The sequence below is a fragment of the Canis lupus genome, chromosome 16 (assembly GCF_011100685.1).
Source record: "Canis lupus familiaris isolate Mischka breed German Shepherd chromosome 16, alternate assembly UU_Cfam_GSD_1.0, whole genome shotgun sequence".
Lineage (NCBI taxonomy): Eukaryota > Metazoa > Chordata > Mammalia > Carnivora > Canidae > Canis > Canis lupus.
The window spans coordinates 26,188,547-26,211,027 of NC_049237.1; the positions used below are offsets into that span (position 1 = coordinate 26,188,547).

The 22,481-nt window shown below is 39.1% G+C and overlaps 1 protein-coding gene across 1 annotated transcript in view; it reads left to right on the forward strand.

Moving 5' to 3' along the window:
- Window positions 1-22,481, forward strand: part of LOC475575 (A disintegrin and metallopeptidase domain 3-like) — a 233,712-nt gene that overhangs the window by 118,178 nt on the left and 93,053 nt on the right. Inside the window, exons 5-7 of the mRNA XM_038559192.1 lie at window positions 6,589-6,827; window positions 6,972-7,098; window positions 7,636-7,718. Of these exons, the coding sequence (XP_038415120.1) occupies window positions 6,589-6,827; window positions 6,972-7,098; window positions 7,636-7,718 (449 nt within the window). The remainder of the gene's footprint in view (window positions 1-6,588; window positions 6,828-6,971; window positions 7,099-7,635; window positions 7,719-22,481) is intronic.

The following is a 22,481-nucleotide window of genomic DNA, read 5'->3' on the forward strand; positions in this document are numbered from 1 at the left end:
TAGAAAACCTGAACAGGCTGATAACCAGGGAGGACATTGAAGCAGTCATCAAAAGCCACAAAAGTCCAGGGCCACAAAAGTCCAGGGCCAGATGGCTTCCCAGGGGAATTCTATCAAATGTTTAAAGAAGAGATAATACCTATTCTACTAAAGCTATTCTAAACGATAGAAATGGATGGAATACTTCCAAACTTGTTTTATGAGGACAGCATCACCTTAATTCCAGACAAAGACCCCACCAAAAAGAATTATAGACCAATATCCCTGAAGAACATGGATGCAAAAATTCTCAACAAGATACTAGACAATAGGATCCAACAGTACATTAAGAAGATTATTCACCATGACAAAGTGGGATTTATCCCCAGGATGCAAGGCTGGTTCAACACTCGTAAAGCAATCAGTGTGATAGATCATATCAACAAGAGAAAAAACAAGAACCAAATGATCTTCTAAATAGATGCAGAGAAAGCATTTGACAAAATACAGCATCCATTCCTGATCAAACCTCTTCAGAGTGTAGGGAATAGAGGGAACATCCCTCAGCATCTTAAAAGCCATCTATGAAAAGCCCACAGCAACTATCATTCTCAATGGGGAAACACTGGAAATCCTTCCCCTAAGATCAGGAACAAGACAAGGATGTCCACTGTCACCACTGCTATTCAACATAGTACTAGAAGTCCTCGCCTCAGCAGTTAGGCAACAAAAAAGAAATAAAAGGCATTCAAATGGGCAAAGAAGAAGACAAACTCTCCTTCTTCGCAAATGACATGATACTATATATAGAAAACCCAAAAGACTCCACCCCAAGATTGCTGGAACTCATACAGCAATTCGGCAGTGTGACAGGATACAAAATCAATGCCCAGAAATCAGTGGCATTTCTATACACTAACAGTGAGACTGAAGAAAGAGAAATTAAGGAGTCGATCCCATTTACAATTGCACCCAAAAGCATAAGATACCTAGGAATAAACCTAACCAAGGTAAAGGATCTATACCCTAAAAACTACAGAACGCTTCTGAGAGAAATTGAGGAAGACACAAAGAGATGGAAAAATATCCCGTGCTCATGGATTGGAAGAATTAATATTGTGAAAATGTCAATGTTACCCAGGGCAATGTACACATTTAATGCAATCCCTATCAAAATACCATGGACTTTCTTCAGAGAGTTGGAACAAATCTTCTTAAGATTTGTGTGGAACCAGAAAAGATGCTGAATAGCCAGGGGAATATTAAAAAAGAAAACCATAGCTGGGGGCATCACAATGCCAGATTTCAGGTTGTACTACATAGCTGTGGTCATCAAGACAGTGTGGTACTGGCACAAAAACAGACACATAGATCAATGAAACAGAATAGAGAATCCAGAAATGGACCCTCAACTCTATGGTCAACTAATATTCGACAAAGCAGGAAAGACTATCCACTGGAAAAAGGACAGTCTCTTCAATAAATGGTGCTGGGAAAACTGGAAATCCACATGCAGAAGAATGAAACTAGACCATTCTCTTACACCATACACAAAGATAAACTCAAAATGGATGAAAGATCTAAATGTGAGACAAGAATCCATCAAAATCCTAGAGGAGAACTCAGGCAACACCCTTTTTGAACTTGGCCACAGCAACTTCTTGCAAGATACATCCATGAAGGCAAGGGAGACAAAAGCAAAAATGAACTATTCGGACTTAATCAAGATCAAAAGCTTCTGCACAGCAAAAGAAACAGTCAACAAAACTAAAAGACAACCTACAGAATGGGAGAAGATATTTGCAAATGACGTATCAGATAAAGGGCTAGTTTCCAAGATCTATAAAGAACTTATTAAACTCAACAACAAATTAACAAACAATCCAATCATGAAATGGGCAAAAGACATGAACAGAAATCTCACAGAGGAAGACATAGACATGGCCAACAAGCACATGAGAAAATGCTCCACATCACTTGCCATCAGGGAAATACAAATCAACTACAATGAGATACCACCTCACACCAGTGAGAATGGGGAAAATTAACAAGTCAGGAAACAACACATGTTGGAGAGAATGTGGAGAATGGTGAACCCTCTTGCACTGTTGGTGGGAATGTGAACTGGTGCAGCCACTCTGGAAAGCTGTGTGGAGGTTCCTCAAAGAGTAAAAAATAGAGCTACCCTATGACCCAGCAATTGCACTGCTGGGGATTTACCCCCCAAAACACAGATGCAGTGAAACGCCAGAACACCTGCATGTTTAAGCAGCAATGTCTACAATAGCCAAACACTGGAAGGAGCCTCGGTGCCATTGAAAGATGAATGGATAAAGAAGATGTGGTCTATGTATACAATGGAATATTACTCAGCCATTAGAAATGACAAATACCCACCATTTACTTCGATGTGGATGGAACTGGAGGGTATTATGCTGAGTGAAATAAGTCAATCAGAGAAGGACAAACATTATATGGTCTCATTTATTTGAGGAATATAAAAAATAGTGAAAGGGAATAAAGGGGAAAGGAGAGAAAATGAGTGAAAATATCAGTGAGGATGACAGAACATGAGACACTTAACTCTGGGAAACGAACAAGGGAGAGTGGAATGTGAGGTGGGCAGGGGGTTGGGGTGACTGGGTGACAGGCACTGAGGGGGGCACTTGACAGGATGAGCAATGGGTGATATGCTATATGTTGGCAAATTGAACTCCAATTAAAAAATTAAAGATTAATAAAAAATAAAAATTAAAAAATGTATGATATTTGATAGTGGTTCAGATTCTTTACTTGTGGTTATACAGTTGCCCCAGCATTGCTTGTTGAAAAGACAATGTTTTCCCCCATTGAATTGTCTTTGCACCTTTATTAATAATCAATGGAAAGTAAAAGTAAGAATTCATTTTGTACTCTTCATTTCAATGCCATCAATCTATATTTTTCTTCATATACCAGTAACACACTGTCTTGATTACTGTGACTTTTTTGTAGTGAAATGTACTGTAGTACATTTTTGAGTGGGAAAATGCCTATACTCCCATGTATGAGATTGGAGATATTCTGGGTCCACATTTTCTATTAGCTTAGGTCTGTCATAATAAAATCCCATAGTGTGGGTGGCTAAAATAACATAAATTAATTTTCCCACAATTTTGGAGACTGGAAGTCCTTCTGAGGCTTCTTTCTTTGGCTTGCAGGTGGATGGCTGCCTTCCTACTGTGTCCTTACATGATCTTTTCTCTGTGCTCAAAGGTTGCAGGTGTTTCTTTTTGTGTCCAAATTTCCTCTTTTATAAAAACATTAGTCATATTGGGTTAGGCCTACCACATAGCCCTTTAATTTAATCACCCATTTAAAGCCTCTATATTCAAATACAGTCTCATTCTGAGGTATTGGGAGTCAGGTCTTCAACATATATTCTTTCATTTCTGATTTTACTTGAGTCTTCTCACTTCTTTAGTCTAGCTAAAAGTTTGGCAATTTTATCTTTTAAAATCACAAACTTTGAATTTTTTTGATCTTTTCTAATATCTTTCTAGTCTCTACTTCTTTTATTTCTGCTCTTATCTTTGTTATTTCATTTCTTCTGCTAAGGGTATAAATTTAGATTTTTTGAGATCTTATTGATATGAACTTCCATCTGAGAACTGCTTTTGTTGCATCTTATAAATTTTAGTATGTCATGCTTTCACTTTAATTTGTCTCAATATAGTTTTTGATTTTGATTTCTTCTTTGACCCATTGGTTGTTCAGGAATACGTCACTTAATTTTCACCATTTTCCCCCTATTATTGATTTCTATTTTCATATCATTGTGGTTGGAAAAGATGCTTGGTATGATTTTAATCTTCATACATTTCCTATGGCTTATTTTGTGACCTAATATATCCTGTATAATATTCCACATGTGCTCATGAAGAATGTTTTCTGCTGAGGTTGGATAGAACATTCAGTATATGTCCCTTGCTCTTTGTAGGTTACATTCTAATTAGGAAAATATTACTATTGTTATTATATTCTATGTCCCACAGTAGACAATGCCTCTTAACATTTGAACTACTAATTTTATCACCCTAAGTCTTACATCTTTTGCATAATGTTTCTCCCTTCTTTTTCAGAAAATATTAGGTTATTCACTTAACGTTTTAATCACATCTCTTTAACAGTGTGATTTCATTTTATTTTTTACTTTTATATTTTATTTTCTAATCACTCCTTATCCACCTTCATCCTTGCTATGCTTCTGCCCTCCTAACTGGATCTTTCCAGTCCTGCTAAAAGTATAGACTAACCCCTTCTGCAACATTTCCTCTCCTTTTCCTTCCTAACTTTCTACATGATGGCTTCTGTCCCTGCTGTGCTACCAGCTTCTTGCAAGGTATTTTTTTTGCTAACAGAAAAATGCACCACTCAGATCCCCCTTGAAGAAAGGATTTGCTACCCAAGGGAGGAATGTGACTAGCCTATAGCCTCAAACTCTTAGTTGCTATAAAGTCTGTCTCAGCTTTTGAGCCAACAACAGGACCTTTTGGGAGTGTATTGATTTAATTACTGAGCAAGCTACCTGTACAAAGGGCTAAACTTCACCTCCTTTAATGAACAATCTTTGTTTTGGAGTCCGTGGCTCTGGAGCCACCTTTCTGGACTGGCAGTAACTCTGTGAGGTCTTTATTATGGTGCGAGGTAACTTTCTCAAATCTGCTTCCTCCTTTCTTTCAGAGCTGTTATTCTTTGAAAGATCTTTTGCTCTGTAACTCTTCCTCAGCATCCGATTCCTGAAGAATATGAGGACATTCATTACTTACTCATTACCACTCAAACAATAATCACCTCAGTTCTCATTCTGCTTGATCTCTAAGTAGCATTTGAAGTTTTTAAAATTCTACTTTGAAATTCTATTTGTAATCACCATAATATCTTCTTTTTTCGCTCTCTCTCTCTGTAATAAATATTTAAAGAAAAATCATTGTCTGGCAAACAAGTCCTTGCAAAATGGAAATTACGCAAGCCATCAACTTGCATAGTAAGCCAAAAAATAAAAGTTCTGTCCAAGTTACTCCCTTCTCATGTGTGAATGTCATACTGATGGGGAGAAAAGTTTACGTTTAACATTTTACTAGCCACAGATTTTCTTAGGAAAATATTTTTTTTCCATTTGCTGAATTTATTTAAAGAAATCAATTTAGAAATATCATAGAATGAAACGAGACTTCTGACATGTAAACACACTGCTGTATTCCTGAAACAGATGTTAACACCTGATAAAAGTTAATCCTCGGCAGGAAAGCCGGTCTTCAGCAGTTACTAAAACCATTTTGCTTCTTCAGCTTTCCTGGTGTAACAATGCAATACTATCAAACCACAATCAGATATAATAAAGGACAAGATTGGATGGACAGGTCAGTACCATTGGTTACAGCTGTTAAACAGTTTCATTCTTGGCGCCACGTAAAAACAAGCCAATCACATCAAATAAATCATGGCTTTTAATTGATTTTATTTTTTACATAAAAAGTTCAGTAAAAATTGGATAAAGTAAAGTGATTTTAAGCAGTAAATCAATCTTATCAACATAGCACAAGGCTGGCCAAAACCACAAGGCAGCCTGCTTTGGAATATTTACATGATAACAAATTAAACCTTGCAGGAGAACTTAAAACGGTCCTTACAAAGTCTTTTCTGTGATCTAGCACGTAGAGGCTAAAAGCAAAACGAAAAACAAAACCAGGAAAAAACAAATTATTTTCAATATATTCACATATACATTAAAATATAATACAGATTGTCAGGGTGAAGGGTTATGGGTGGGGATGCGCATGGGTCTGTGCGCTGACAGCACCGCCAAGGAGACCCAGGTTTGGGAGTGGGGCTAGCCTGGCCAGGATCTTAGCGGGGTCCTTCCCTAAGCCCTCGCCTCTGACGGGCTTCCAACCACACCCCAACAGCTCCTGACCAGGGATCGCCTGTTGCAGATGGAGCTCAATTTCGTGGCTTTCAGTTGAAATCTGCAGGTCTGAAATCCCCAGGGCGATGTGTCACCAGTAGCACAGCCCTGACAGAGGGGGAGGGAAGGGGGCAGCAGGCCCACGGGGTTTCTTCTCCCGAGTCGGTCCTACCTGCTCATCTGTCCTCCCACCCTGGCCCCACAAGTCACTCTAATTCAGTGTCCTCTTTGGGTTTGTACACAGCCCCAAACTTCTGCATGTACTTCTTAATATACTCCTTGGAAGCCATGCTATACACATGGGATAAATAAATAATGGGAAGATAAAGTTGTTATTACATGATTATTTCATAGATGTGATTTGTTTTTGCCCTGATATTTAAACTGCAATTCTATATTGAAGGATTAAAACACATACATGCATCCATGTCATAATTAACGTTTTATTTAGTTTCCTTAACAAAGGAGCTTTCTATGAAAGTTATCGACCATAGAACTAATTGGTTCAGATACGTTTTCTACTCTCTTTATCTGTGTGCACCTGTGTGTATTTGTTTTGATCCGAGACTTCTAGAAATCTGGCAGTAGATATGCTTAAAACAGACACCTGTCTGCTAATAAACACATTGTGAATTTCCATTTTCTATTTTCTTTCACTGCAGTAATTCAGCCATTGCGCCAGAAAACTACGACGTGGACTATTAACACCGCCAAGCACTTCACCGGCAAACGGCCCGTCTCCAGGGTGGAAATGCACTTCGTGACCCTCACGTCATCCCCGAACGAGTCTCCGATGTCCCCGCCTTGCAAAATAAAGCGCAAGCCCACGAGGGCAGCAGGACCCGCGGGTGTGCGCTTCCCACGCGCAGCGGGCGGGGCAGGGGGCGGGGGCGGGGGGACTGCGGCTGCGCGCGGGTCCGCGGAGGGGGCGGGGTGGGCGGAGCAGCCGCGCCCCCGCCCCGCCCCGCCCCGCCCCGCCCCGCCCCGCCCCGCCCCGCCCCCGCCCCGCGGCCCGCGCCGACGCTTCCCACCGGCCGGAGGGCAGGGCCCCGCGCGCGGCCGCCGTTCCGCAGCCAACAGCCGTCACCGTGGCCAGGCCGGCGGGCCCCGCGATGCTGTCTCTCTCCTGCTGATGCTCTCAGGTCTGGGCCGGCTGACCTCCGCGGGCCATCGTGAGTGACGGACCCTGCTCCGCGGAGGGCCACCGGCCGCAGAGCCTCTGGGCTCGGCGGGCCCCGGGACCTTGCTCCAGAGCCCCGGTCCGCTGGGGAGAGACCAGCGTCTTGTCAGAGCCCGCCTGGCGTCAGGGTCGTCCTGGGCCTGCTGCGGGGAGGGCTCGGAGCGAGGCTGGGACAGGTGCCCCTCCCTCGCCGGACCCTGCACCTGGAGGGGAGGGCGCGCACCTCTGGGGCCTGGGGCCTGGGGCCTGGGCCTGGGGCGCAGCACTCCTTCACCTGCGGGCTGAGGTCGGCCAGTCCCGAAGTCTGGACCGGGGCAGGGTCACGCTCCCCACTTCCTGGGAGCCTCTTCCCGGGATGTACAAAGTCTGATTTTGTGGTGGGTGCGTGCGTGCCCGTGTGTGTGTGTGTGTGTGTGTGTGTGTGTGTTGGGGCTTGGAGCTTCAGAGTGAGGTGGTGTGAGAGGAGAAGTGAAGAATCAGGATGCGGCCGGGCACTGGGGAATGCTCACACATGTTGTCCTTACTGTAGATCCTGAACCATCCCTTCTACAAATTACCGTGCCGCGGAAGATTGGGACAAGTACCAATGACGGTGAAGATTTCAAAACACATGTAATTAAGAAGTCACTTTTTTTTAATGAAAAAAAATTTGTTATCTGCAAATAGTGAAAGTTTTACTTCTTCCCTGCCAATTTGGATGCCTTTTATTTATTTTTGTTGTCTGCTGACTAGGACTTCTAGCACTATGTTAAATAACAGTGGTGAGAGTGGACATCCTTGCCTTGTTCCTGATTATATTGGAAAAGCTCTGTCTTTCCCCATTGAAGATGATAATTAACTGTAGGTTTTTTATATACGGCCTTTATTATGTTGGGGTATGTTCCCTCTAAAATTACTTTGTAGGGTTTTTGCCGTGAATGGATTTTTACTTTGTCAAATGCTTTTTCTGCATCTATTGAGAGGATCGTATGGTTCTTATCTAATCTTTTGTTAAAGTGGTGTATCACATTGATTTGTGAATATTGAACCATGCTTGTAGGCCAGGAGTAAATTCACCACCATTGATCCTGGTGAATGATTTCCTTAATGTATTGTTGAATTTAGTTTGCTAGTATGTTATTGAGAATTTTTACATCTGTGTTAATCAGAGATATTGGTCTATAATTCTCTTTATTATTGGAATCTTCATCTGGTTTTGGTAACTCCTTAAATGTTGGGTAGCGTTTGCCTGGGAAGCCATCTCATCCTGGACTTTTATTTGTTCAGAGATTTTGATTACTGATTCATTTTCTTTGCTGGTAATTGCTCTGTTCAAGTTTTCTATTTCTTCCTGTTTCAGTTTTGGTAGTTTATGTGTCTTGGAATATATCCATTTTCTTCCGTGTTGTCCAGTTTGTTGGGATATAGTTTTTCATAATATTCTCTTATATTTGTTTGTATTTCTGTAGCATGGGTTGTTATTTTTTACTCCCTCATTTGTAATTTTATTTATTTAGTTGCTTTCTCTTTTCTCTTTGATAGGCCTAGCTAGAGGCTTATCAATTTTATTTTTCAAACAACCAGATCCTGGTTTCATTGACCTATTGTTTTTTTGTTTGTTTGTTTTTGTTTTTGTCTTGTTTTGTTTCTGTCTCATTTATTTCTCCTAATCCTCTTTCATTTCTTGTGATGCTTTCAGGTTTCACTAATTGTCCTTTAGGTGTAAGGATAGGTTGTTTGAGATTTTCTTTGCTTCCCAGGGAAGATCTTTATTGCTATATACCTCCCTCTTAGGACTGCTTTTGGTGCATCTTAAAGGTTTTTAAAGGTTTGGACTATTGTGTTTTCATTTTCATTTGTTTCCATGTGTTTGTTTTATTTAAATTCAATTTAGTCAATGCATAGTGTATTAGTAGTTTCCGGGGTAGAATTCAGGGTTTCATAAGTTGCAGTGCTCATTCCATCAAGTGTCTTTTTTATTGCCCATCACCCAGTTACCCCATCCTCCCACCCACCTCCCTAGCAGCCCTCATGTTTCCTAGAGTCCAGCATTTCTTATGGTTTGCTTCCCTCTCTATTTTCATCTTATTTTTCCTTCACTTCTCCTAAGTTCATCTTTTTTGTTTTTTAAAATACACATATGAGTGAAATAAATGGTATTTGTCTTTATCTGGCTAATTTATTTTGCTTAATACTTAATATCTGTATAATAACCTCTACTTCCATCCACATTGTTGCAACTGACAAGATTTCAGTCATTTTGATGACTAATATTCCATTGTATATATACACCACATCTCTTTTCTTTCTTGTTTTTTTTCCTAAAGATTTTATTTATTTATTCATAAGAGACACAGAGAGAGAGGCAGAGACATAGAAGAGGGAGAAGCAGGCTCTGTGCAGGGACCCTGATGCAGGACTCGATCCAGGGACTCCAGGATCAGAACCTGAGCCAAAGTCAGACACTTAACCGCTGAGCCACCCAGGCGTCCCTCTTTTCTTTTCTTTCTTTCTTAAATTCAAATCACTAACATAGTATATTACTAGTTTCAGAAGTAGAGATCAGTGACTCATCACTTGCATAAAACACCCAGTGCTCATTACATCACTTGCCCTCCTGAATGTTCATCATCCAGTTAACCGATTCCTCCACCCTCATCCCCTCCAGCAACCCTCAATTTGTTACCTAGAGTTAAGAGTCTCTTATGGTTTGTCTCCCTCTCTGATACCATGTTTTATTCTTTCCTCTCTTCCTCTATGATACCGTGTTTTGTTTCTTAAATTCCACATATGAGTGAGATCATATGATAATTGTCTTTCTCTGATTGACTTATTTCATTTAGCCTTATATCCTCTAGTTCCAGCCATGTCATTTCAAATGTCAGGATTTCTTTTCTTTTCTCTTTTTTCTTGTCTTTCTTTTCTTTCTTTTCTTTTCTTTTCTTTCTTTTCTTTTTTTTCTTTCTTTCTTTTCTTTTTTCTTTTCTCCTTTCCTTTCCTTTCCTTTCTTTTTTCTTTCTTTCTTTCCTTCCTTCCTTCCTTCCTTCCTTCCTTCCTTCCTTCCTTCCTTCCTTCTTTCTCTTTTTCTTTCTTTCATTCATGGCTGAGTAGTGGTCCATTGTGTGTATGTGTGTATGTATGTATATATACATATCTTCCTTATCTATTAATTTGTCAATGGACATCTGGTCTCTTTCCATAGTTTGGCTATTGTGGACATCACTGCTATAAATATTGGGGTGCAGGTGCCCCTTTGATCACTACATTTGTATCTTTGGGGTAAATACCCAGTAGTGCAATTGCTGGCTTATAGAGTCAGCAATGCTGGGTGCAAATGCTGGGTCATTTCCTTCTATTTTTAACTTCTTGAGAAACCTCCATACTATTTTCCAGAGTAGCTTCACCAGCTTGCATTCTTTTTTTTTTTTTTAAGATTTTATTTATTTATTCATGAGAGACAGAGAGAGAGAGAGAGAGAGAGAGAAAGGAGAGAGAGAGAGAGAGAGAGAGAGAGAGAGGTGCAGAGATACAGGCAGAGGGAGAAGCAGGCTCCATGCGCGGAGCCCGATGTGGGACTTGACCCCAGGGCCCCAGGATCACGCCCTGAGCCGAAGGCAGGTGCTGAACCACTGAGCCACCCAGGGATGCCCCAGCCAGCCAGCTTGCATTCTTACCAACAGAGGAAGGGAGTTCCCCTTTCTCTGCATCCTCACCAACATATGTACTTTCCTGACTTGTTAATTTTAGCCATTCTGACTGGTGTGAGGTGGCATCTCACTATGGTTTTGTTTTCACTGATGCCAAGTGATGTGGAGCATTTTTTTCTTGTGTCTGTTGGCCATTTGAATGTCTTCTTTGAAGAAATGTCTGTTCATATCTTCTGCTCATTTCTTGACTGGATTATTCTTTGGGTGTTGAGTTTGATAAATTCTTTATAGATTTTGGATACTAGGCCTTTCTCAGATATGTTATTTGGCAAGTATCTCCTCCTATTGTGTTGATTGCCTTTGGTTTCCTTTACTGTGCAAAAGTTTTTTATCTTGATAAAGTCCCAATAGTTCATTGTTGCTTTTGTTTTCTGTGCCTTTGAAGACATGTCTAGCAAGAAGTTGCTGTGGCTGAGGTCACAGAAGTGCTGCCTCTGTTCTCTAGGATTTAGGTCTTTCATCCATTTTTAGTCTGTTGTGTCCAGTTTCATCCTTCTGCATGTGGCTGTCCAGTTTTCCCAACACCATTTCTTGAAGAAAGAGGCAGTTTTCCCTTGTATATTCTTTCCTGCTTTGTCAAAGATTAGTTGACCATTGAAATTGAGAGTCCATTTCTGGTTTCACTATTGTGTTCCATTGATCTATATGTCTGCTTTTGTGCCAGTAGCAAACTGCCTTGATGATTACAGCTTTGTAATATAGTTTGAAGTCTAGCATTGAAGTCTAGCATTGTAATGCCACCAGCCTTGGTCTTTTTTAACATTCCTCTGGCTGTTCATGATCTTTTCTGGTTCCATACAAATTTTAGGACTATTTATTCCATGTCTGTGAAAAATGTTGATGGTATTTTGATAGGGATTGAATTGAATGTATTTATTGCTGTGGGTAGCATAGACTTTTTTTTTTTTTCCCTGGAGATTCAACCCTTTATTTGTTTTTTTCTGTTTTTCTGGTCCAATCTTTTTAGCATAAACATATTAACAATATTTATTCTTCCAATCCATGGGCATGGAATGTTTTTCCATTTTTTTTTGTGTTTTCCTCGATTGTTTTCATAAATGTTCTGTAGTTTTTAGAGTTCAGTTCCTTTACTTCTTTGGTTAGGTTATTCCTAGTATGTTATGGTTTTTGGTGCAGTTGTAAACAGGATCAATTTATTAATTTCTTGGGCAGTCCGGGTAGCTCAGCGGTTCAGCACCACCTTCGGTCCAAGGCATGATCCTGGAATCCCGGGATTGGGTCCCATGTCAGGCTCCCTGCATGGAGCCTGCTTCTCCCTCTGCATATGTCTCTGCCCCCCCCGCCCCAACTCTCATGAGTAAATGAATAAAATCTTTAAAAAATTTTAATTTCTCTTTCTTTAGTCTTATTGTTAGTGCATAGAAATATAAATGATTTCTGTGCATTGATTTTGTATCCTCTCACTTTGCTGAATTGCTGTATGAGTTCAAGCAATTTTGGGGTGGAGTCTTTTGGGTTTTTCATATAGAGTATTATGTCATCTATGAAGGGTGAGTTAGACTACTTCTTTGCTGATTTGAATGCCCTTTTATTTATTTATTTTATTGTTCTAGCTGAGGCTAGGACTTCTAGTACTATGTTGAACAACAGTGGTGAGGGTGGTCATCCCTGTCATGTTCCTGACCTTAGGAGAAAAGATCTGTTTTTCTCCTTGAGAATTATATTCATTGTGGGCTTTTCATGTATGACTTTTATGATAATGAAGTATGTTCCCACTATCCCTACTCAGTGAAGAGCTTTAATCATGAAAGAGTAGTGTACTTTGTCAAATGCTTTCTCTGTATCAGTTGAGAGGATAATATGGTTCTTTTCCTTTCATTTATTAATGTGATGTATAATGCTGTATGATTTGTGAATATTGAACCCCCCTTGCATGCCAGGATGCAAGGTCATTGTGAATAATTCTTTTAATATACTTTTGGATCCTCTTGGCTAGTATATTGGTGAGTATTTTGACATCCATGTTCATTAGGGCTATTGGTCTGTAATTCTCCTTTTTGATGAGGTCTTTGTATGGTTTTTGGATCAAGGTAATGCTGGCCTCATGGAAAGGGTTTGGAAGTTTTCCTTCTATTCTGCTTTTTGAAATAGCTTCAGAAGCCTAGGTATTATTTCTTCCTTAAAGGTTTGGTAGAATTCCTCTAGGAAGCCACTTGGTCCTGGACTCTTGTTTATTGGGAGGTTTTTGATTACTGCTTCAATTTCCTTGCTGGTTATGGGTCTGTTCTGATTTTCTATTTCTTCTTTTTTTCAGTTTGGTAGTTTGTACATCTCTAAGAATGCACTCATTCCTTCCAGATTCCTTAATTTGTTGGCATATAATTGCTCATAATATGTTCTTGAAATTGTTTGAATTTCCTTGGTGTTGGTTGTGATTTCTTTTCTTTCATGCTTTTATTAATTTGTATCATTCCTATTTTGTTTTTGACACATCTGGCTAGGGGTGTCAAATTCTTTTGAAGAACCAACTTCTAATTTTGTTGATCTGTTCTATTCCTCTGGTTTCTATTTCATTGATTTCTGTTCTAATCTTTATTATTTTTCTTATCCTGTGTGTTTAGTCTTTACTTTCTGTTCTTTCTCTACCTCCTTTAGGTGTAAAGTTAGCTTGTGTATTTGAGATTTTTCTAATTTTTTGAGCAAGGCTTGTATTGCAATTTACTTCCCTCTTAGGTTTGTCTATGCTGTATCCCAAAGGTTTTGAACAGTTATGTTCTCATTTTCATTAGGTTCCATAATTTTTTTTAATTCTTTAATTTTCTGGTTTACCCTTTGCTTCTATAGTAGGATGATCTATAGCTTCTTTGTATTTGAGTTCTTTCCAAATTTCCTCTTGTGACTGAGTTCAAGTTTCAAAGCATTGTGGTCTGAAAACATGCAGGGAATAATCCCAATCTTTTGGTAGCAGTTGAGACTTGTGACCCAGTATGTGATCTCTTCTGGAGAAAGTTTCATGTGCACCCAAGAAGAATGTGTATTCTATTGCTTTAGGATGGAATATTCTGAATATATCTGTAAAGTCCATGTAGTCCAGTGTGTCATTCAAAGCCATTATTTTCTTATTGATCTTCTTCTTAAATGATCTGTCCATTGCTGTGAGTGGATGTTGAAGTCCCCTACTATTACTGTATTATTATCAATGTGTTTCTTTAATTTTGTTGTTAATTGTTTTAAATAACTGGCTGTTCCCAAGTTAGGAACATAAATATTTATAATCATTAGAGCTTCTTATGGATAGACCCTTTAATTATGACATAGTGTTCTTCGTCATGTGTTATTACAATTTTTGGTTTAAACTCTAATTTGTCTTATATAAGGATCACCACCCCAGCTTTCTTTTGAGGTCCATTAACACGATAAATGGAATTCCACTCCCTCACTTTTAGTCTGGAAGTGTTTAGGCCAGAAAGAGTCTCTTGTATCAATGGGTCTTGATTTTTTATCCAATCTGATACCTTGTGTCTTAACCCTATAGGTTGTCTTAACCCTCTTGTCTCAAGCTGCTTTCAGTATTTTCTCTTTATCTCTGAAATTTGCAAGGTTCACTATTATAATTCAGGGTGTTCATGAATTTTTATTAATTTTGGGAGGGGTCCTCTCTACCTCTTGGTCTTGAATGCTATTTCCCTCCCCTGATTAGGGAGATTCTCAGCTATGATTTGTTCAGATATACCTTCTGCTCTTCTCTCTCTTTTTTCTCCCTCAGAGAACCCAATAATTCTAATATATATAATTTTTTGTTTTATGGTATCACTGATGTCTTGAAGCCTCCTGTCATGGTCCATTGTTGTTTTACTCTTTTATTCAGCTTCCTTCCTTTGCATCAAGTTTCTTCTAAGTCAGTTACTCTATCTTCCACCTCATTACCCTAGCTGTTAGAGCATCGAATTTAGACTGCATCTCAGTTATAACATTTTTAATTTTGGCCTGATTAGATGTCATTTCTGTACTAAGAGATTCTCTAGTGTCATTTATGCTTTTACCAAGTCTAGCTAGTAACTTTATAATTGTTGTCCTGAATTCCAGCTCTGATATTTTACTTATATCCTTATTGGTTAGGTCTGTGGCAGAGAGGATTACCTCTAGTTTTTTTCTTCTGTTTTGAATTCCTCTTTATAGTCATTTTTCCCAGAGAAAAATAGATGAATGAATGAAAAAAATAAATGATATCAACCATGACCTATGCAAATACATACTAGACAAATCCAAAGAGGTCAGAAACCAAAAAAAGAAGAGAAAAAGAAAAAGAAAATGAAAAGAAAAGAAAAGGGAAAGAAAGAAAAGGAAAAAACCGGAGGGGGGTGGGTGGGGTGAGTAGAGAATATAATCTCACAGGGTGGACAAAACAGGGTGATCCATTTGGTCCTGAGTGTATTTTGGTCTCTGTGTTAGAAAACACTAAATCCTAAAATTGTGAAGAAAGCAAAACATTATATATATATATATTATAATTATATTATATATATAATATATATAATTGAATAGGTGAAAGGATACCAAAAATGAAGAATATATCTATAAAATGTAGGAATATATCTATAAAATGTAGATGTAAAAAATGGAAGTTAAAAAAAGACCTAAATCAGAGTTTGGAAAAACAAGAAACTAGTTGAAAAGGGGAAGAAAAATAGGAAATGGAAAATTTTAAACCAAAAGATAAATAAATCATGAGAAATAACCTTGAATTCTTTATAGCTTTTTCCCCTACCTCTGGAGCTTTCCAGTACTGTGAGATCCATAAAGTTTGCTATTCAACTGTTCTTCCAGTTGGTCTTCTGAGGGGAAGGGCCTACTGTGCTGATTCTCAGGTGTCTTTTGCTGGGTGGCGTTCACTGACCCTTGGCAGAGGGCCAGTCTCAGTATAAGCTATTTTGGGTTGCTTTGTGTGGCTTTTGTTCCTTGAAAGCTTTCTGCAACTCTTTAGAGGACCAAAACAAAAATAGCGATGACCTGATCTCCAGCCCCAGAGCTGAAAGGTTGAGGTTTTCTGTCTTCAGTAAACCCTCAGACATAAGCAATCTTCATTTTTATGTGTCTCAAACTCTGCTGACTCTTGTGGAGCGTGCCCACACTGATTCTCCCAGGGGAAGATGGAGGATCACCCTGTTACTGTCCTTTACAGGGTCTCCATACTGAGAGCTGCTGCCCAGTCCTGTGCACATCCTCTCTGTCCCTCCCAGGGAAAGACAGGGGGTCCCTACTTTCCTACCCTTTATAGGGTCCCCACAGGGAGAGCAGTTACCCAATTGGGCCTCAGCTTGAGGTGTATGGCAAACTGTGCTGACAGCCCACTCCTGAGCTTGCTGTGCTGATTGTAGCCAAATTCCCTGCTCTGATGCCTGGGAACTCGACAGGTTCAGGCATCCTCATTCTTTCTCCAGCTGTGGGGATCCTGAGATACACTGTCCCAACTAATATTCTGCCCCATTTCACCACCTGAGCACCTTTCAGGCAGGGATGTCTCTTACTGGAGTAGATTTCTAAGGGTTCCAATTTTGTACTCTGGGGCTATATCACTTTCCAGTAGCTGGCTTATGGAGGCTTCCTCCCATCGCTGTTTATCTTCTGATACATTGCTTAGGATTCACTTCTCCACACCTTGTACCTTGCTTCAAGTGATCACTTTTCTATTTGTAGAGTTCCAGCAATTCTCTTATTACATCTCAAGTTGAATTCATGGGTGTTCAGAATGATTTGACAGTTATCTATTTAAATTCAACAGCTCCAATTAAACGAGGTCCCCTACTCTTCCACCATTTTGCCCCTTCCCTTCTTGTGATTGATTTTTAATTTCATAGTTTTGTGCTTAGGGAAGGTGCATGATATGATTTCAGTCCTTTTGCATTTGTTGTGGCCTGATCTGTGAACTAATATGTGATCTATTCTGGAGAATGTGCCAAATGCACTTGAAAAGAATGTATATTCCTCTGTTTTAATGGGTTGTTTTGAATATATCTGTTCAATCCATCTTGTTGTGGGTCTTTTTTTTTTTTTTTTGAAGATTTTACATATTTATTCATGAGGGACACAGAGAGAGGCACAGACACAGGCAGAGGGAGAAGCAGGCTGCATGCAGGGAGCCTGACGTGGGACTCGATCCTGGGTCTCCAGGATCATGCCCTGGGTTGAAGGTGGCGCTAAACCTCTGAGCCACCCAGGCTGCCCCAGTGGGTCTTTCAAAGTTGTTTCCTTGTTGATTTTCCACTTAGGTGATCTGCCCATTAATGTGAGTGTGGTATTAAAGTGTCCTACTATTATTGCATTATTATCAGTTAGTTCCTTAGGTTTGTTATTGTTTTATATATTTTTGTGTTTCCATGTTGGGGGCATAAATATTTACACTTGTTATAGCTCTTGTCAGATTGTATCCTTTATGATGATATGGTGCCATACTTGTCTCTTGCTACAGTCTCTATTTTATTTTATTTTATTTTTTATTTTTTATTTTTTTAATTTTTATTTATTTATGATAGTCACAGAGAGAGAGAGAGAGAGAGGCAGAGACACAGGCAGAGGGAGAAGCAGGCTCCATGCACCGGGAGCCTGACGTGGGATTCGATCCCGGGTCTCCAGGATCGCGCCCTGGGCCAAAGGCAGGCGCCAAACCGCTGCGCCACCCAGGGATCCCCAGTCTCTATTTTAAAGTCTAACTTCTCTGATAAAAGTTTTGCTACTCTGGCTTTCTTTTGACATACATTTAGATAATAAATATTTTTCCATCTCCTTACTTTTCCTCTACAGTTGTCTTTAGGTCTAAAATTGAGTCTCTTGAAGGTACCATTAGATGGATCTTGTTTTATTGTCCATTCTAATATCTGTGTCTTGATTGGAGAATTTAGTCCATTTACATTCAAAGTAATTATTGATAAATATGTATATATTGCCATTTTATTATTTTGTTTTGTTTCTGGTGATTTCTCTGATACTTTCTTGCCTTTATCATTTTTAGACTCTCCTTTGCACTCAAAAAATCCCTTTTAATATTTCTTGCAGGGCTGGTTTAATGATAATATATTCCTTTAGTGTTTGTTTGTCTGGGATACACTTTATCTCTCCTCTATTCTGAATGATAGCCTTGCTGATAGAGTATTCTTGGCTGCAAACTTTTCCCATTTGGCACTTTCAATTTGTCATACCACTACATTCTGTCTTGCCAAGTTTCTGTTGGGGAATCTCCAGCTAAACTTATGGGTCTTCCTTTGTAGGTTAAAGACTTTGTCATGCTGCTTTTAACATTTTTTCTTTATCACTGTATTTTTCAAATTTAATTACAATATATCTTGGTATTGGCTTGCTTTTGTTGATTTTAATGGAAGTTCTCTGTGCCTCCTGGATCTAAATGCCTGTTTCCTTCTACAGATTTGGAATATATTCAATTATTATTTCTTCAATTAAATTTTCTGTCCTCTTTTCTCTGTCATTTTCTTCTGGGACATATAGATAGCACAGAGAATTTTTGAGAAAGTGAATGTCCACCTACATTTCTAGAGATAGGAAATTTGAAGTTAGTTAATTTTTAGATATATGCACACTCATTTTTAATTTTTGTGATTATAAGTTTAGTGTAAGTCTCCAATCTTGATTTTTTTTTTACCCAAATACATTTCTTTTGACTCAGGCAGAAATACAATATCTGCTTGTAGATTGATTATACTTATAATCATAAAATTATTTGAATTAGTAATTAAATAAATTGCCAGAAAATCCCATGCATCAGGTAGTTTTAAGATTGATTGATTTTAAAGAGAGAAAGAGACAGGACAAGAGAGGGGCAGAGAGAGAGGGAGAGAGAATATTAAGCAGGCTCCACACCCAGCATGGAGCATCATGAGGAGCTTGATCTCAGAACCCAGAGATGATGACTTTAGCCAAAATTAAGAGTTGGATACTTAACCAACTAACCCACCTGGATACTCTTATTTTAAACTTTTAGACAAAATTCAAGGAAAAATGATATATCCTTTTTAGAGACTAGAACACAGAATAGAACATAAGTTAACTAATCCTTCAGATCATTTAGTAACATTTAAAAATATTGATGTACCTTTAATAGAGGCCAAGTAAAATATGAGAAAGGGGAATTATAGGTCCTTTCACTTAACTAAAATATTTAAAAAGTGAAAGTAGCAAATAATTATAGAATATTATGACCAAGTAGATTTTCTCTGTTAAAGTCTTAATAGTAGAAAAAATTAAACTACCACACTAACATATTCTTAAATATCAATAAATGTATCCAAAAGAGCATTTCAGAAAATTACTCACATATTCATACATACATGTTCACCAAATATGTACATAATACTTCTCTTTGGAAGAGAATGGCCTCAATGTGTTTAAATGGCTCCAGAGAACAAGGGAGCATCAACCAAAGCTATAACTAATATCACACTTAATGTTTTACACATTATATAATTCTATTTAGGATCAGAGTAACAGAGGTGCATATTATTTCCATTTTATTCAGTAATTTAAAATATAAAAAGTTAAGAAATATTTAAAAAGTAGGGTTTAAAAGATAAGACATAGATCAGCTATCACATAGACCATGGTTCTGCTTTGAGTAACTTTGTTATATGGTGATGTCATTACCTACCTAAAATCCATAATTTAGAAGGGAATTACACAGATTTATTCTCAAACAATAGAAAGAGGAGGGATACTAAAGAACTGGTACTTAAATCAATTTGTTTTCCATTTCGTTTGCATTTATACAATTACTTTTAGCAATAGCCATTGTGAAATAAATGCCAGTAAATCTCTGAAATTTGTCCTTCAGAAAGCATCCTTAAATTTTAAATGATTAGGAAACATTTTTTAGAAAACCTAACTATTACATCAAAATGGACCAAATGCTAAATATTAAAAAAGTGAAACATCACGGGTAAGCTGATGCAACTACAATATCAGATAAAGAAACACTTCAAGAAATGAAAGATACCTTAATGATAATTTATCCTGAAGATATCACCATATTAAATAGGTTTTATACCAACAATAGAGTTCTAAAATCTGTAAGGTCAAAAACTACAGACGAAAGGAGAAAGAAATAATATCACAATAATTTAGGGAGATGTCAACACACCTTTTTCAATAGCTGCAAACTTGCAGAGGACTGAACATGAGAAGGTTTAAAATGACTTATACAGAAAACTGTACCCTAATGACAAAATTCATATTCTTTGCAAATGTGGAAAATTTACCCTTATTAACAACATGCTATGCCATGAAGAACAGGTATGTATTATGATGATGTCACAGATTAGATTCTTTGGGATGGAGTATTTGAGAAGATTCCTGTGAAGGCAGTTTATTAGAGTATGCTCTTGTGATGAACCCCTGTGAAAGGGGAGGGGAGGAAGTAAGAAGGGGAGATGGAGACTCAACTGGGTCTCAGCAAAATGTGAAGCTTGCATTGCCCATCAGTATTTGGAGTTGGGATGAGGGGACTTCTAGGTAAACGTGGGCCGTCTCAGAAAGTTGTGACTTGGTAAGAGGTGACCCTCTGTAGCTGAGGCAATTCTCAAAGAAGACATGGAGAAGAAATATGTTCTTACAGTTAGGAGATACTTCTTTTCTTTTTAATCTGAAAAGGGGACCTGTCCTGTATTCTTTCCCTCTTCTTTTCACCTTCATTATTTTCCATAACTTTATCTTCTGTATCACATAATCATTATATCCAATTTCAAGTCTTGGTTATCACTTTTTTCATTTTGGCTTCACTAGTTTTTAGATCTTTTATTTCTGTGATAAGGGAATTCTTGGTGTCTTCTATGCTTTTCTAAAGCCCAGCTAGTATCCTTATGATTGTTGCTTTAAATTCTGATCAGGTGTATTATTTATATCTTTTTTGATTAGATCCCTGGCCATGACCTTTTCTGTTTTTTTCTTTTGGGATGAATTCCTCCATCTTGGCATTTTGTGTGGGTCTCTGTCTTCTCTGTGTTAGAAAACTTGTTATGTTTCCTGCTCCTAAGAGTAATGGTTTTATGAAGAAGAGACCATATGCTGTCCAGGGCCTGCCACTTCAGGAAGTGTCTCTGGTGTACGCTGCATGTACTCTGCTGTTGTGTTTTGGCTGCTCTTTCCCTCAGGTCAGTCCTCTGCAGAGTTTTTCCTTGCCTGCAGTGGGGAGTGTTTGGACCTTGGCCAGAGCATGGCAAGTTTTGATTAAATGTGCACTGGTTTGCTTGTTAAAAGAGACCTAAGAACTGAAGCTTTCAGGACCCTATGCTCAATAGGCATGGTATGTGCAAGGGTTTGTGCTAGTCTTCTTGAAGATGGGCCCACTGCTCTGGTTCTCAGGTGCAGTGGCCTGAGAAAGGCGGCACCTGTAGAGCTCAAGGGGGCGGGGCTTGGTGTAAGAACTTCAGGCAGACAGTGTTGGTGGTGTGCTGCTTACTGAAGTAAGTTTATGCTGAAGGGTGGAAGAGAGATATGGCACCAGCCAGCTCTCTTGTCCCTAGAGAGAGGAGTTCACACCTGCTGCTTCCTGGAAGACCTCCCAGAAGAGCAAACAGTCTTCCATCCTGGTCCCAGGCATCCCTCAGAATGCTGCTTTCACCCTGTCTGTGTCGGGCCACCTGCCAGACTGGCAGCACAGTGCACCTTGGGATCTATCCAAGGCAGGACAGCTGAGTTTTAAAACTCCAAACTTTAGAGATATGGGCGGGTGTGGACCCAACCACGCTGGTCCTCTGGCGGAGGATCTTGCTATTCTGGGACTGATGCAGATTCGTCCCAGAAGGGCAGTCACAGCCAAAGCACAGGGGTGCAGAGTTTGGAGTAAAGTGCAGCAGTCTGTGATAGGTGTCCTCAGCATCTATGCTGAGGGGCCAGGGAGGGTAATGGTGCCCACTGGTTGTTTTGTTCCCTAGAGGGGCAATGCTCTCTCTCCTATATGCACTCCAAGAAGGGGAATGGTCTCTCCCTGTGCATCCTGGGGATCCTCAGATGGCAATGTCTGTTCCTGGGCTCTCCACCCTCCTTCTCCACAGGAGCACTGCACCCTCAGGGTGCACACTCTTAGACTCCAGTCTTTGAGCCCTGCTGGTTGTAAAACCTTCTGAAAATCAGTCCCTCTCATTTTGCCAGTCAATGGTTTTGGGAAAATGTTTTCCTTGCGCTATCCCCTGTATGCTCCTCTCTCTCTGTCTCGCTTCCCTCTGTGACTAGGGCTTCCTCCCTTCTGCAGCACCTGCAGTCCATTTCTCCCCCAAACCACATCTTCACACCTCCTACCTTCCACAATGTGGCCTCTTTCCTCTAGTCCTGCAGTCCTCAGATGATTTCTTGGGTATTCAGAGTGATTGGTTAGAATTATCCATCAGTGTTCGGGATGAGGCAAGCCTAGGGTTTTCCTACTTCTCTGCCATCTCAGTTCCACACAACCTGTGTAGTAGTCTTTAATTTTCAATTTATTTGGGCTAGAAATCAGAAAGTAGAAAAAAGTTAATAAAATTTATTTCGGAAGATTACTCAGCATTTCTAAATGTAACCATTTTAAATTAAAATTTCATATGATGATAAATGCTAATAACTAATTCTCTTAGTTTTGAAAGAGTTAACTCCTAATTGTATTTAAATGTAATTATACTTAATTCTGTCACATTCCAAGAGTGAAGATAGTAATATATATATGTTATATACTTTATATATATATATATAA